At 46.6% G+C, this 15,601-nt stretch overlaps 2 protein-coding genes across 4 annotated transcripts; one reads left to right on the plus strand and one right to left on the minus strand.

Moving 5' to 3' along the window:
• Window positions 1–4,397: 4,397 nt before the first annotated feature.
• On the plus strand, window positions 4,398–7,818 carry LOC124669526 (protein DETOXIFICATION 16-like). Of its 3 annotated transcripts, none has more exons than XM_047206131.1 (9): window positions 4,398–4,532; window positions 5,265–5,536; window positions 5,626–6,170; window positions 6,257–6,343; window positions 6,415–6,471; window positions 6,570–6,808; window positions 6,967–7,085; window positions 7,179–7,265; window positions 7,375–7,818. In XM_047206131.1, the coding sequence occupies exons 2-9, from the start codon at window positions 5,288–5,290 to the stop codon at window positions 7,432–7,434; spliced, it is 1,443 nt and encodes a 480-aa protein (XP_047062087.1). In that variant the 5' UTR covers window positions 4,398–4,532; window positions 5,265–5,287; the 3' UTR covers window positions 7,435–7,818. The 3 variants fall into 3 exon arrangements, with proteins under 3 accessions (XP_047062087.1, XP_047062089.1, XP_047062088.1); XM_047206133.1 differs by lacking the exon at window positions 4,398–4,532 and adding an exon at window positions 4,826–5,102; XM_047206132.1 differs by lacking the exon at window positions 4,398–4,532 and adding an exon at window positions 5,093–5,195.
• A 724-nt stretch (window positions 7,819–8,542) lies between these two features.
• On the minus strand, window positions 8,543–10,637 carry LOC124669527 (flavin-containing monooxygenase FMO GS-OX5-like). The gene is made up of 7 exons (XM_047206134.1): window positions 10,103–10,637; window positions 9,911–9,981; window positions 9,669–9,824; window positions 9,427–9,509; window positions 9,175–9,310; window positions 8,890–9,060; window positions 8,543–8,787 (listed from the first exon to the last, which is right to left on the minus strand). The coding sequence occupies exons 1-7, from the start codon at window positions 10,635–10,637 to the stop codon at window positions 8,608–8,610; spliced, it is 1,332 nt and encodes a 443-aa protein (XP_047062090.1). The 3' UTR covers window positions 8,543–8,607.
• Between the last annotated feature and the right edge of the window lie 4,964 nt (window positions 10,638–15,601).

The raw sequence follows: 15,601 nt of genomic DNA on the forward strand, positions 1-15,601 counted from the left end.
AACCTTACGCATAATGTTCTGTGATGTGTTGAACAATATCTATAAACTTTTTTCATGATTTTTTAAAGAGTGCAAACAAGTTCCGCAAAAGTTTTTCAGTTTTTACACACAAGAAAGCTGTAGATTCCCTTTTCTAGGTGGAACATATAAGGGACCCAGTAGCCCGGATCTCAATGAAGAAGGACAGCTAGGGTAGGTGCACAATGCGCACGTCCAAATCCGCATCCCTTCTTTAGAGAAAATCCAGCACTACCCCCTTTCAGAGTCCTCAATGGCCAAACGAGGAATGCCAAACTGAAGGATCCCTTACAAAATGTGTCCAACTCCATCTCCAGTTTCATTTTGCAGCCCTTATTTCTTTTATAAACACTACCAAATAGGACCAGCGAGCTCTCGAGTATGGTTTTCTTTCTTCCTCTGATGGGGTGGTTGTCGGCCTTATCGAGGTGTCGAGGTCATGGGACTCAGATACCCTCCCTCACGAGGGTAGAACGAGACACACTAGGCCTAGGGCGGCCCCTTACGAGAACTTGAAGTACGAAGCAGATTAGGGCTCTTTATCCACTTCAATAGAAGACAAGCCAAGATAACTTGCTCTGGAATCCCTGAGATCTTATCTGTAACTGACTTAGATAGGATCTAGATGTATCTTCGTAAGTTCGTATATGCAAACGACTCGGCGCCTTGTAACCCTATATCCCCATCCATATAAATAAATAGGGGATGGATATGATGACTCATATTTCATTCATCCCAACCATCATGTCTCATTCGACACCGCCATAGCACCCTCGTGGCATCTCTCGAGTCCGCATTGGGCATAAGGAATTGATCTAGCCACAAACAGAAGTAGGGTTCTCAGGGCCTGTAACCGTTTCAATCTGCGTCCGAGTGCTCCCATCAGGATTCTCTAACCACATCACCCCCTCCTCTATTGTCAGTAAAAACTCTTGACATCTTGCGACCGAGGGAAGGTCAGAGCGGAGCTCCTGCGGCGGGGAGCCTGATGTCGGACAATGGCATCACTGAGGTATGCAGGAAGGCCAGAGAGGGACTGCACTGTGAGACAGCGACGTGGGAGGCTGGGAGAGATGAGCGAAAACGTGCAAAGGTCAGGCGGGTGGAGGTCCAACAAGCACACGGGCCAGGTGTGGAGGACCAGCGAGCAGTTACGGGATGTGGGAGCGTAACCACACCAGAAGATGGACAACTCAGGATTTTGGTGGCATCAAATTTATCTGCCACACCAACAGCTAAAAATAGGGGCTGCTGGAGATCCCCTTGTACTAGGGGCTCTGGATATTTTTGGGAGGATTTGCTTTGGCTGTTGTTTTAGTAGGGGACCTGTTGGAGTTGATTCATTAGCCTTGGCCTTAAAAACTTATGTTTGAGGGTTTGGTGTTGGGTTCTGCTGGAGTTTCTCCTAACGAGTTAACCCTACCTCCTGGAAGGCCTTCGGTTAGGTTACGCCTTCTTGGGAATCATCTTTAGGTCGGAGAATGAAGTTGAACTCTACTAAAAAAAGAAATACTATGCATGTTACGCAAGGTGCTCAAATCGGGTCAATGGAAAGAAAGAGAGAGAGAGAACAGAGAATGCGGCAACTGGTTCTCCTTGCTTGCACATGGATCCGGTGGTGTGGTGAAAACAGGGTCAGAATAGGAGCTGGGCCGGATGATAGGCATGCTTATGTGGACAAAGCTTGGGAGATAGGAAAAGCAAATCGACCGTCGACCAAACAGTCTGGCTGTGATTTGATCCGCTTGCAACAAGTTGCGCTCGCTAGAATACAGGTTTTGGAATCACATATGGAATTAGTCCTGCAAAAATAAGTGTTGTATGAACTACTGACGGAGCAATCGGGGTGTCATGGCATGAACTTCTACTAAAGTACACCTATGGAGTTGATAGGTCTGAGTTCTGATACTGAGTCCTTAGTTTAAATTTGATCTGACAATATGGATTGAATCACTGAATAATAAAGTATGGATGGCATCTGAAATTGCAGCGTAATCCAATCAGCTTTTGCCTATATTAATCTCTGTGGATATTTTGCACCAAATTATCTAAGCACAACAATTCACACTCTGCCTGTGAGAAATGCATATCGAGCCACGCCAAGATCACAGCGGATCGGTACGTATCCTCCAGATCCAGCGTGTCCACAGGCTGAGCGCCCTGCGAGCTAGGTCTGGGATCCCAGCCTGCGGCCAGCATACCACGGCCACACCTCCACGCATTTATCTTGAATTGTTTTTCTTTCAGATGTATCTTGGATTGTGTTAAAGCTGAATCACTGAAGAATAAAGTATGAATGGCATCTGAAATTGCAGTGTAATATGGTAAGCTCGTTTGCCCAATTAGAGTTTGCCTAGCCTATATTAATGTGTGGTGACTCATTTTTCTCAACTTTTCTGGCCAATTTTTCACATCAGATTATCTAAGCACAACAATTCACACTCTGCCCGGGAGAAATGCATGTCGAGCGCTGGCACACCATCGCCACACCTCCACGTTTTTTCTATCTTTAACTGTTATTTTTTCAGATCACTATACCTTGAACTGTGTTAAAGCTGCGGCTTCGTTTGTTCTTAAACTCTAGCTAATATCCTCAGCACGAATATGTCTCTGTGGCTCGTTCGTGGGATTTATCAATGTTATAAATCCAGGCCCTAGGTGCCGTTCTCTAAACCAGAACTAAATTAAATCGTGCAGACTAGTGATCGAGAGATCGCCAAATGGTCACAAATATTTCCCCAACGAAGGCCCCAAAGTAGAGACGCGATTCCAGCTGATCCTACCTAAAGAACCCATACAAATCCTCACATCCAAATCAAACGCGCAGGGAAGAAGATGGGCGGGAGGAGGATAAATGGGGCGCGTACGGTGAGGTAGATGCCGGGTTGGTCGGAGCTCCAAGAGCGCGCCCTCGTAGGGCACGAACTCGTGGATGCACGCGGTGTCGGTGACGCCAACAGCGCCACTGCCAATACCAGCAGCATCTCCGGCCGCCATCTCGCCATGGCTACATCTTAGATGCTAGTGCCCCCAATGATGTAGGGTTCCGATTCCGGCTTGGGAGGCGATGCGAGGGGAAATTTTTGATTTTTTTGCCCCCAATTATGTTGGAACTTTATGACTAGCCGTTTGAGGATAGGGAAAATTTGCTACTACAATTTCATGCATTAGCGAACGGAAATTTATGCATCTGGGATGACCGGTTTTGAGGATAAGATGACAAAACCTTTCCCGTAGTGTTACGCAAATACTGCACTTGTAATGATCTAACAGGCACAATCGGCGTAGTTTTAACGCCGTCACATAACTGTCCGTAGCAAATTTTCCCTTGAGGATAAGAGGACAAAACCTTTCCGAGTGACCAAATACTCACTTTTGTCTAACAGGCCCGTATAACCCGCCCACCCCGTAAAATTCCGGCGGGATACGGGGGCGCGATTTGGAAGTCTGCGGCCCCGATTCGGGCCGGCCCGTTTCGCGGATACGCGGCCCAGAATCGGCCCGTCGCGCGTGCTTATACCGCGCGCGTGCAGTAACCCTAGCTCCGCCGTGCGTCGCCGCCTCCTCCTCCTCGCTCCGGCGAACAATTAGTCGCTCCCCGCGCCGCATTCCACCCCGGATCCGGCATGGACGCCCGCCGCCGCAGATGCCGCCTCGCCGGCGAGCGGATCGAAGCGATCCCGCTCGCCGGACAACGTGGAGGATGCGTGGCGGCGCCAATGCAAGAGATCCGCCGCCGGGAGCCGGCGTTTGGCTCGCAGTACGCCGGCGCCGCGTACGTCCCGCCGAAGCTCGTTGACTTCGCGGCGGGCGGCGCCGGTACAACGAGGATCCGCCGATGAAGCCGATGAGCGGGCCCAAGTTCGACAAGTGGCGCGCCGACCGGGAGCGCCGCCGCCGGGCGAAGGAGGCTTGGAGCGGCGGGAGCACCAGCGCCGGAGGAGCTCCGCTCGCCGGCCGATGAGGAGGAGGCCCCGACTTGTTGAAGGAGCTACGACGAGTTCCTCAAGGACGACGCCAAGAGGAAGAGGGCGGAAGAGGAAGAGGTGGCGGCGGCCATCGCCGCCGCGAAGGAGGCGGAGTTGCGGGAGGCGGAGCGCGGACTCGTACCTAGTCGACCTCCCCGAGTAGGATCGCGCATTCTGGATGTAGAATCGTTGATCCGTATGTATGATCCGTAGTATGATCAATGAAATTGAACTTCCCGGGGTTTTTATTTTTGAAAATACGGATCAAAATACAGGATCTGCTAGACGAAATGGCTCTTCCGTTGGCAACTTTTCGATACGGAATGAAAAAGCGGCGAGATACGGGACAGAAATATAAGGGGCCTCCTAGACATGCTCTCACCATTTTCTCTGGAGCAGCCTTGCTTGGCCCCTGCCGCGGAGTGAGGAGGACTTCTTCTCCCGCTTCCTCGCCGGGGCCACCCCAGCCGCCGCCGTCCTAGCCCCCGTGGCGCCATTCCCCCCACCGTCCCACGCAATCCTCAACGCGGCCGCCTCCTCACCGCGGTACAGTTCTTATCTTATCCCATCTCTTCCGATCTTTATCGGAAGGTTCGCCACTTCGCCGGATTTCGATTCGATTCTTTGGTTGTACCGTAGCATACTAGCATATTAGCAGTCTGGTCTTTATCTGAAAAGTGCCCCATGTTTTACCTTTGTTACAAGCTTCAGAACAGAGATTCAGTTTAGGAGCTTTTGTTCTGTACGAAGAAGACGGATGTCTTCAAATCTCTCCCATTTGACTCCGATGCCAATGGCCTTGAATCTTGAAAAATGCCTGTGTGAAGTATGTCGTAGTCGTAGCACGTGAGTGGCAGACATGGCAGGATAAAAAATAGAATGGATGGTCAGATATGTGGAGTTAGTCACGATTTCACTTGCTATTGCCCTTTTCAAAAAGGGTGACAGTGACGACAAGTGCACTATAGTTTGTCCGACAGTTATATTCTCTCGATTGTGTTTGAACTTGGCTGCGAAGATGCCTCGTCTTTTCCCCTCTTGAGTATCATTGAGTCCGCTTTGACTGCAATACTCTGAATCGTCTCCATCGTGCACAAATTTACATCTTGACACAAGGTGAACTTGGCTGCCAAGATACTGGCCTCTGTTTCCTCCCGGTTTCCTTGTGGAATTTGGCCCCTGAATTGGAACCTATATAATATTGATGAGGTTGGTATATCCTTCCACAAACATGATAAATATGCCCTCACTTCACTTGCGAACACCTATCTTTTGCAGAAGCGAAGTTTGAGGTTCCAGGCATGGTGCCAAACATGGAGGAGCCCCTTGTTGGGGGCAAAGTTGAGAAGATAGGAGGGCCAGGAGAGAGCTTGGTAGTGATTGAGGTCAAGAAGCAGTTGTACCTTGCTGGGCCTCTCATCGTTGGAAGCCTCCTGCAGAACATCGTCCAAATGATGTCTGTCATGTTTGTCGGTCATCTCGGTGAGCTCTCTCTCTCGAGTGCCTCCATCGCCACCTCCTTCGCCGGTGTCACTGGCTTCAGCTTATTGGTATGTTACATGAATTTTATTTCTTGCATGTGTTACAGCTTCCTGAACAATTAACATCAACTTGAATGTTTTCTTTATCATCATTTCAGGCTGGCATGTCGACCAGCTTGGACACACTGTGTGGGCAAGCCTTCGGAGCAAAGCAGTACTATCTTCTTGGTATCTACAAGCAGAGGGCAATCCTTGTGTTCACTCCTGTGAGTGTTGTGGTTGCTGTAATCTGGGTATACACCGGCCAGATCCTTCTGTTCTTTGGCCAGGACCCTGAGATTGCCATGGGAGCAGGGAGCTACATCCGGTGGCTGATTCCAGCACTGTTTGTTTACGGTCCACTGCAGTGCCATGTCCGTTTCCTGCAGACACAAAATATCGTCCTCCCGGTGATGCTCAGCTCAGGTGTCACAGCACTGAACCATATGTTGGTGTGCTGGTTACTGGTTTACAAGCTTGGTCTGGGCAACAAGGGTGCTGCCTTGGCCAACACAATCTCTTACCTGACCAACCTGTTAATCTTGGCTCTCTACATCAGGATCTCTCCATCATGTAAGAGAACTTGGACAGGGCTGTCAATGGAGGCGTTTCGTGACATCGTTAGTTTCTTTAGGCTTGCTGTTCCATCTGCGCTGATGGTTTGGTGAGTTTGAGTTGAGGTCCTCTATATGCAGGTACAAGTTTTGGTGTTTCATATCTAACTGATTTCCACCCTACATTTATACACAGCTTAGAGTGGTGGTCGTTTGAGCTCCTGGTACTTCTTTCTGGATTTCTTCCAAATCCTAAGCTCGAGGCATCGGTATTGTCCATCAGGTGTGGTAACATATTCATGGCTTTTTTCATACTCATTTTTCTTCTGACAGTAACAGTTGAATCTCCTGCAGTTTAAATACTATTTCGTTAGTATTCAGGATCCCATCTGGTCTTAGTGCAGCTATAAGGTGAGACCAATACTGTTTATTGATTATATAATACTACTAGCAATGATATCATTATCTCGCCCTACAAGAAGCTGATATCCTTTATCTCCCCTCTGGAGCACCCGTGTATCAAATGAGCTTGGTGCTGGGCAGCCAAATGCTGCTCGTCTGGCGACCCAGGTGATCATGGTCCTGGGTATTTTGTCAAGCCTATCAGTTGGTCTTCTTATGATTTTGGTGCGCAATTTGTGGGGGTATGCATACAGCAATGAGAAGGAAGTGGTGGAATACATTTCCAGAATTATGCCAATTCTTGCTGTCACATTCTTGTTTGACGACATGCAGTGTATTCTTTCAGGTAAATATAAATACTTCTCAGAAAGCAAATTTGGCGCCCACAATGCGCCTGTTTGAATACTGGAATTCTGTTTAGGATATAGGATGAAACAATATTTGTCTTATCTAGCAAACACCAAGATACTGAATGGAATTGGGGGATATTCGATATTTTTTCAGGTATTGTTAGGGGCTGTGGCTTTCAAAAGATTGGTGCTTATGTCAATCTTAGTGCGTACTACCTTGTCGGCATCCCTGCGGCTTTATGTTTTGCCTTTGTGTACCACCTTGGTGGAGTGGTATTTATTTTCCTACCCTTATCATAAAGAAAAGTTCCAATTTTCTCATTTGATTTGATGAAACCTCTAACGAAGGTGTGTATGAATTGTTAGGGGCTGTGGTCCGGAATAACTTGCGGACTTGTCGTGCAAACGGTGTTGCTCCTGTGCATTACCCTGCGCACCAACTGGGACAAAGAAGTAAGCAAAATAACGAGATATTCTAGCACGCGATCATATTTGTTTTTTTTTTTTCCGCTTCTCAGTGAACTTACTGGATGGCCCATTATCTATATTGTTGCTTTGGTAGGCTTTGAAGGCGAAGGACAGAGTTTTCAGTTCTTCCTTACCCGTAGACTTGGCGACATGAGACACACGAGATGCACTATTTTCTAGGAAAAATTGGCCAGGAAAAGTGCAATGAGATAAGGAAATGATGAAGAATTGCTCACTAAACGAGGTGCTCTGTCTCAGCTGTCACTAGCTTTGCGCTTATTCAAGGAAACATCTGGAAATGAGCTTATCCTCTTTGGTAAATGTTTGCCGGGTACAGGAAATAAATTGTCTAGATGAGTAGAGGCGCAACACTTTAGTATATAAGATGAGGGAATAAATGTTTCGTGACTAGCATCCACGTTATGCCTTTTTGTTCTCTTATCTTATGAAGTTATGAGTAGAAGATTTTGTGAGGATTTATTAGACTGCTTTTTTCATTAAAAAAATTGAATGTCAAAGAAAGGAGATTCATCGTCAACATTGCATATGCTTGGTTTTGGTAGTGTATTTCTGAAGGACGCTAACTTGCTAACGCTAGCTAGTGGTTAGTTCAGGGCCACTACGAATCTAGATAAGAAGAAAGGTGAAATGTTCATTGGTAACATGGAAAGATTTTTGCACTTTGCAGAAATGTTCTTCATGGGGGTGGTAAAAAAAATGGTGAGAGCTGGCGATCCATTTATACCTTGAAATTCTGATATATTTCCTTTCACATCTATGATATCGATCGAGCGAGAGGAAATGACCAAACAAACATAGCATAAGACATCTCAGGGCATATTTAGCAAAAATCACATGGTTTTAAGGGGGGGAATCAAATATGTAGATAATGGAAACAAATATGTGCCTGTAAATTTTGAAATGTAAACATCATTTATCTTTTCTTTATCTTTGACTTGCTAACCATGACTAGTAGCTTGGACTCTGGTTATTGGGTTGACTTGACTTTGGCTATTTATTACCAATTACCATAACAGGTTTGATCACAATTGCATCATAGTATTCCTATGCCACCATACCTGTCGCCCACTGTCGACAACACCAACTTCCTTGTCTTGGTACAGGAGTTCAAGTCAAATGATTACCTATATTATGAAATGATGTATTTTGTGCATTTCATCTGATCTTGATTTCATGTCTTCTACATGCCTCAATTATTTTTCAAGATTTTGTACATATGCAAATTAAAAGAAGCACTGAAACAAAGTAATTCACCGATGGAAGCCAAATAGTGAGTAGATAGAAAGAGTTTCTGGATGACATTAAATCAGAGATACTTTGTGAAATCCCGGTGTGCCTGTGCCAATAAATGGTTGTCTTCCCACTCGTCTCGATAGCTCTCATGCCGATCGGGCGCCGTGGTTCTTGCCATGACGTATATAAGTTTCCTCCACTCCTCGATCTTCTCCATCCCACATTGCTCCACCAACCAGTCCTCGTACTCAAACTGCAATGTCAAAATAAGTCCAGTAATAAAGTTATAATAACAGTGAGTGGCAAACTAGCTAATTATGAAAAGCATAAATATCAATGAATGTATGTACCATACCGTGCATCTGAGGTCATGAGTGGATCTCTTGGGGCATCCGCGAGCTTCCATGTCTGCGTAAAATGCTGCCACATCATGCATCATGTTGTCTTGTGATGGGAGCTCAATTCTTCCTGATAGAACTCGAGCCACCCAGGTGCTTTGGAGTTGAAACAATGGAAAAAGGATAGACTGGAGAGAAGGAACTTAATTCAAACTCGTGAATGCATAGATCAAACAACTAACTAGTGAACAACAATGGAGCTTAAACGTAGCTAGCTGGCCTAGCTAGCAAAATAAGCTGACCGAGAAGGGCAATCCAATGAAGGAGACGTGAGGAGCTAGTTGGGGAGGGAACACGTGCTTGTAGAGCGGTCGCACGCAGTTGTCTTCCACATAGGTACCAACGTCATCACCTATGAATGGGAAGTTATACTTGTATCTGCATAATTAGGAACCGATGAAACATAATTCACACAAGATAGTTTTTTTTTTCATCGCAAGCAGAGGCTCCAGCCACACTGACTAGATTTAGGAAGATGTACTATAGTTACTTACCCAGTACAATGCACAATAGCATCCGCTTTGATACGACTGCCATCTTGAAACACAATAGTGCCATCTTCCTCGGCACGCTCAATCTGCAATAAGCATTTGTAATATTGTAGTATTAACCACTTGATGTCGCTAGCTATCTCAATGCGATGACCGAATTGGTGGATTCGATATGATATTACGTATTCCCTGGATACGAAAATAAGTGACTCGGCTTATTTTAAAACAGTGGCAATATAAGTTACCATGGAATGTAGCCACAAGTTGGAACGATCAGTAGTAGGAGTAGTCTGCATTTCACAAGGCGCCGATCGGATGGCAACATGGACCTCTTTGGCGACACCAGCAAGTTCCCTCGAGATATCTATCCCACTGGGATGATATCCTATTATCACCACAACCTAGCTACCCATGCAAATTTAATAAGCTCACACATATATAGGACGCCGATTAAGAAGCAATTAGCTAGGGTGGTAAAATGACGTACTTGGCCGTGAAATGGGTCGGGCACACGGTAATTGTAGCTGTGCAACTGTTTGCCGGGCCAACTATCTATGCCTGCAAATCATCTCTCAATTAAGATGCTCACTCTATCGATCACCAAGCAAATTGTAGTATACTAGTAGTAAGCACTAGCAGCTTCACTTTGCTGACCAGCACCACGTGTACGCGTACATACCAGCGATGTGGGCGAGGCGCGGCTCGGTGAAGTGGCCGCTGCAGACGACGACGGCGTCGAACGCCTCCTCCCCCACCTCTACTTCTTCGCCACCGACGCCGGCGAGCTTTCTCGAGCTGTACGCCACCCTCCAGCTCGCCGCGCTCGCGTCCCTGTGCACGCGGACCACCTCTGTCCCGAGCCGGACCATCCCGAGGAGGTCGAACCGCCGCGCGAACTCCTGGAGGTACCGGAGCACCTCCTCATGCCCAGGGAACCTACGCTGGTCGCTGTCGGCGCCCTCGACGGCGACGAAGGGGAAGTCGAGGAAGCCCATGATCTCGCGGGGCAGGTTGGTGCGGAGGGAGGCGTAGAGACTCGAGTAGGAACCGCCGGCGCTGAGCGGGTCGGACGAGGCGCTCGGGTCGTAGAGCCAGGTGCCGCCCACGCCGGTGGCGCGCTCGAAGACGACGGGCGCGTGGCCCTCGCGCCTTAGCTCGCGCGCCGCCACCAGCCCGGCGGCTCCCGCGCCGATCACGGCCACGCGCGATGGCATCGGACAAAAGTTTCCAAATTCGTCTCCTGCTGCTCGTCGGTGCGCTCTGTCTTTTTCTACATGCGGAGCAGTTGGCCATATCATTTTTTAGTTCTGTATAGTGATGATCAATGGTACAAAAGCAAGGTGGCTGCAAAACTCCCCTCACATGTGTGCGCCAGCTACTCACGATGATTGTTAAATGTTTTTCGACAATGATGATGATGATGATGATGATGATGATGATGATGATGATGATGATGATGATGATGATGATGATGATGATGATGATGATGATGATTGTTAAATAAAATCTACTTACGATTTTTAGCAAACCTTCACAACTTCACATCATGTGTTAAGCAAAATACAACACAACGAGACTGAAACATATCATAAAAGGATGTCGTAAAACGGTAAAAAAGATGTCACAAGTTTGTCTAAATTTAAATGTATCTTGATACATTTTGGTGTATAGATACATTCAAATTTAGATAAATCTTCATCATTTTTTTTATGTACGAAGGGACTACAAAACTGACCTCAAAACCATGCATTAAGGTTCTTTGAAGTCATCATCTGCAACTGTAACTTCGATTTGAAATTCAGCTTTATACCAATAGTCGAGCATAAATATCGCAGAAGATTAAATGCGTACAAAACTGAATTCAAAGATTTTAAAAGAGCCGCGTGAATCATCCACTCCGATCAGTGAGAACGCAAGGTCGTTCAACAAGATGTTGCCGGGAACACACCCTCCCATAGAACGAGGTGACGAAACAAAAGAACATGTGGCCAAAATCCAGCTCACAATACATCGTTGCCTAGATATGACAAATGCTCACACGATGATCGGTATTGTCTAGTGTCGTTGATCCACGGGAAAAAAACACCACATGTTTTCGGGTATGTGACAGAAGTCGTGTGACTTTATTTCTGTATGACACGACATGCACTCAGAACACATGAACATGCCATAGCAATACGGATGTTAAATATCGATGTTGAGGGTTTTACTGAAAGGTATCTCGGACCCCACAACGGTCGGTGGCGTGACGAGTGACTTGTTCGAGTTTACTTCTGACAACATGCATGGTAGTGTAAATGGCTGGGCGGAAAAGCTTATGTCCTTTGCTGGCAAGGAAACCATGATCAAATCCGCAAAAGTGACCTATTGCATGAGATGTTTTAATTTATTTAATGGAATCCACAACAAGAAGACGTCTATTATGGTGGTGGTTGCCTCAACAAGAAGTTCATGCACCGGCTAGCGAGAAACAAGATCGTAGTTCCAAAGAGGCAAAGCAGAATGGGCTGCAGAGACATGGAGACTTTTAACATCACGCTCCTTGGTAAACCGGGTTGGAGATTACTCACATCTTCCAATTCTCTGTGTGCTCGAATTATCAGGGTACACTACTGCCGTAATAAAGGGTTTATGGAGGCAACGACGCCCAAAACGGCACATCAGACTTGGCAAGAGGAATCATCAATAGGGTAGGCACCGAAGATAGTATTTCCATTTGGGAGGACAACTCGATGCCGAGCTCCAGTACGGTAGGGCTTTTGTTTTGGCCATCTGATGCAATGGCAGATAAGGTGATCGAGCTTATCAAAGAAGATATCTATCGGCGGGATATGTAGAAGTTAACAAAAAAAGTAAGTTCCATCAACTGCATATAGAGTGTATCATGCAAATTCCTCTTAGCAGCAGAGCCCTTCTCGATCTGGCCGGAGTGTTGAGTTTTGGAAGGCGCCGCCAGCGAATGTAACAATGCTTTTTTTCCTGAAGTTTGCTGAATCGGTAGTATTCGGTCGTGCGCACCCATGCTTTTATTCCGATCGTTTGGTTCTGGAGGGAGTGACGCGAAGCTCTGTTCTGTGTTGGCATCAAGAGACATATTGGTCCATCATGCAATCAGAGGAAGGGAATAACATGAAGTCCGGATTGGAGGACTAGCTAACCGAGGTTCAAGCCTCCACGTTGTTGAGGGACTTGCTTGGTGTTCCGGGCTCCGCAGCAGTGGTATGAAAGTGGGGGCGGCAGCACAGGTGAAACTCAGAGTCCTACCTTTCAGGGTAATAACCCAAGGTCTGGCCTTAACTGGTTGTGCCTGGCAATGATCTTGTTGGAGGCATTGTTTTGAGAGCGGGGACTATCTTCAGGGTGAAAACCTTAGATCTTTGGTTGGGCGACGATGGTGCTAGTGCACCGTTCCCTTCTTAGAGTCATCGTTTTTGGAGAGTCTGTATTTCAGGTGTTGTCTTCGTGGTGGTTGTATTGCTGTTGCTAGGCCTAGGATGCTTTAGCGAGACTTTTGTTTCTTAGTTTCCTTTTTTATTTTTTGGTTGTGTGCATCCGTACTGCCATTATGGTTTTGCGTTGTTGCAGAGGCTATGTGTAATTGATATCTTTTGATATTAATATATTCCCTTTATCGAAAAAGCATAGTAGCATGGGACTGGGATGCTTGGGCGCATGATAATTCTGACATGTACATGGTCTGATCCGCCTACCATATGCTTGTTTCGCAGGTTGGAGATTGGAGAGTAACAAAGTAGGACGACTATTTATTCCTCCCAGAGCCCAGAGGATATGTGGAAGTGAGTGTGGAGCATGAACATAGTACCAAAGGTGTCTGCATTTTGGTGGCGGGTTATGCGAGGCATTGTGCCGGACTACTCAACCCCCACATGGAGGCATGTTAGAGAATATAGCGCATGTTCGTCTGCATATCCACTTCGAAAACATAGCTCCATGCATTAGCGAAATGCTCTCATGAAGTTTTGTTCCGTACAACATCGAGGTATATTATCAAGATTAAATTACCAAATTGCACCCCGACACTTGGGCTGCAGATATTAACTATGAACCGTGGTGTTCAAAAGAGGAACGAGCCAAGCTGATCAAGGATTTGATCCTAGTGTGGTAGTAAGGTGCAACGTCGTTCTCCCTGTTGGGGGCATCGTTTTTGGAGCAGACAACGGATGGCGGTGGTGCTGAGGTGGAGCGGTGTGCTTTTTCTGTGTCGGCGTCGTCCTGTCGCCGTGGATGGTGCAATGGTGTCTCGGGAAGGATGCAGTGTGATGGACTCGCGCAGGATGGTGGAGTCGTCTGGCGCCGTGGCAGCATCGATGGCAGGCCTGGCATGGTCAATGCGACGATCTCTCTTGAAGATGGAGTCGAGGAAGACGGGCGGTAGCAACTCCTATGGCGTGTGCGTTGGCGTATGCTGAGTGTCTGCTTGACTGGATGTACTTCTCATCTGCTATTGGGCGGCCTGGGGGGCATTTGATTTTGGTTGATGTGAGTTGGTGAATTGTCACCCCCTTCATCCCTCTGTAGGTTTAGCGAGATGGCTTCGAGTTTGATCTTTTGTATTGTTCTTGTAAGGTGTTGTTAATAATCTAATAAAAAAGCCGTGTGCATCCCTTGAATGCAGAAGCTGGGACGATATTTCCCCCATTTCGAAAAAAGTAAGACACATGACACAATGCTAGAACTTGAGCTAGCACCAAAGAATCTTGCCTCTAAGGGGCTCGGCCGAAATGCACCTATTATGGACCAAGCAATGATATCATTGAACGTGATATGGTGGCTCGGAGCGGAGGCATGTTAAGAGATGAATCAGGTGGCTTCAGAGGAGCATGGTGCAAGGCATACTCCGAGATTGTAGATCCTCTCATTTCGGAAGCACTAGACTGTGTGATGTTGTGGTCTTCGCCAAGCTCAAAACTCCAGTGGAATCATTATTGGGACTGACTGTTCTGAGCTAGTGCTTACTTGGGAAGCTAGGAGTCCGAATGTTCAAAATATGATCGTTATCGTTCAACTATTTCTGCATTTTCAGGTTGGGCGGCAGTACCACATGTGGCAGAGGTAGTACTGCTTATCCTTTGTTGTAACCTTCGTGAGCGGCAATACCGGTCACACTACCGGTCCAGTACCATGTAAGCACTTTCCGCTCTCTGTATTTCGTGCGGTGCTAGGCCGGTAGTGGCCCGATAGTACCGCCTATTGCAAATTTACTTGCAATAGCTGATACTCGCCATGTAGTACCGCTCCATTCTCTTCTTGTTGTGAACTCTGTTGGACAAGGCGACGCTTAGGCACCGCTTAAGCACGCTTAGGCAGTAGGCAATGGACAAACGCCTCGCCTAGGGCATAAGCAGAAGTCTAGGCAGTGTAACCAAGAAATTGTTTTCCACAATAAGAGAACATGCAATACTTCACGATCGAGTTAGATTGGCATTATTTTCAAGGTATTTATTATAAATTTACCCATTTACATGTTCTAAATTAATATTTATTCACATATAATAATCCATCTACACACTTGTTGGTATAAACTATGCCCGCATAGGCTATGCCTAGGCCGCTTAAGCATCGCCTAGGCACTAGGCGAATGGCAATCTCCTCGCTTACATCTAGCGCTTTTTCCAACCTTGGTTGTGAACCATCGTTTTTGAGTTCAGTTTCAACAGGCTAAGGGGGGGCTAAGGGGTAGTACCGCTTGTAGGAGCAGTACTACCACCGCAGAGGTAGTACCTTTTACAGGAGCGGTACTACCGCTTGTGTCACACAGTCAACGGTAACATTTAGAAAATGGGCATAAAAGGGGGTCTTCTTCCTCAATTGTTTTTTAACTTTGCACAACTTGAAAGTGCATGGAGCCCCCATGTGTGGTTTTGGTAATTAATGACAATCCCTATGGACTAATGTTTGCATTGAGTTATATTTGTAGGAGTTGTCTGATACGTCTCCAACGTATCTATAATTTCTTATGTTCCATGCTAGTTTTATGAAAATACCTACATGTTTTGTTTATACTTTATAATGTTTTTATGCATTTTCCGGGACTAACCTATTAACAAGATGTCTGATGACCCACAAGTATAGGGGATCGCAACAGTCTTCGAGGGAAGTATTACCCAATTTATTGATTCGACACAAGGGGAGACAAAGAATACTTGAAAGCCTTAAC

The sequence above is a fragment of the Lolium rigidum genome, chromosome 7, assembly GCF_022539505.1.
Source record: "Lolium rigidum isolate FL_2022 chromosome 7, APGP_CSIRO_Lrig_0.1, whole genome shotgun sequence".
NCBI lineage: Eukaryota > Viridiplantae > Streptophyta > Magnoliopsida > Poales > Poaceae > Lolium > Lolium rigidum.

Excerpts from the sequence above, each read along its gene's own strand:
- LOC124669526 (XM_047206131.1), top strand. The coding sequence starts at position 5,288 with ATGGTGCCAAACATGGAGGAGCCCCTTGTTGGGGGCAAAGTTGAGAAG. Across the intron at positions 5,537-5,625 it reads TCACTGGCTTCAGCTTATTG|GCTGGCATGTCGACCAGCTT; the intron begins GTATGTTACATG and ends TCATCATTTCAG. Across the intron at positions 7,086-7,178 it reads TGTACCACCTTGGTGGAGTG|GGGCTGTGGTCCGGAATAAC; the intron begins GTATTTATTTTC and ends ATGAATTGTTAG.
- LOC124669527 (XM_047206134.1), bottom strand. The coding sequence starts at position 10,637 with ATGCCATCGCGCGTGGCCGTGATCGGCGCGGGAGCCGCCGGGCTGGTG. Across the intron at positions 9,510-9,668 it reads ACTTGTGGCTACATTCCATG|ATTGAGCGTGCCGAGGAAGA; the intron begins GTAACTTATATT and ends TGCTTATTGCAG. Across the intron at positions 9,061-9,174 it reads TCATTGGATTGCCCTTCTCG|TCTATCCTTTTTCCATTGTT; the intron begins GTCAGCTTATTT and ends CCTTCTCTCCAG.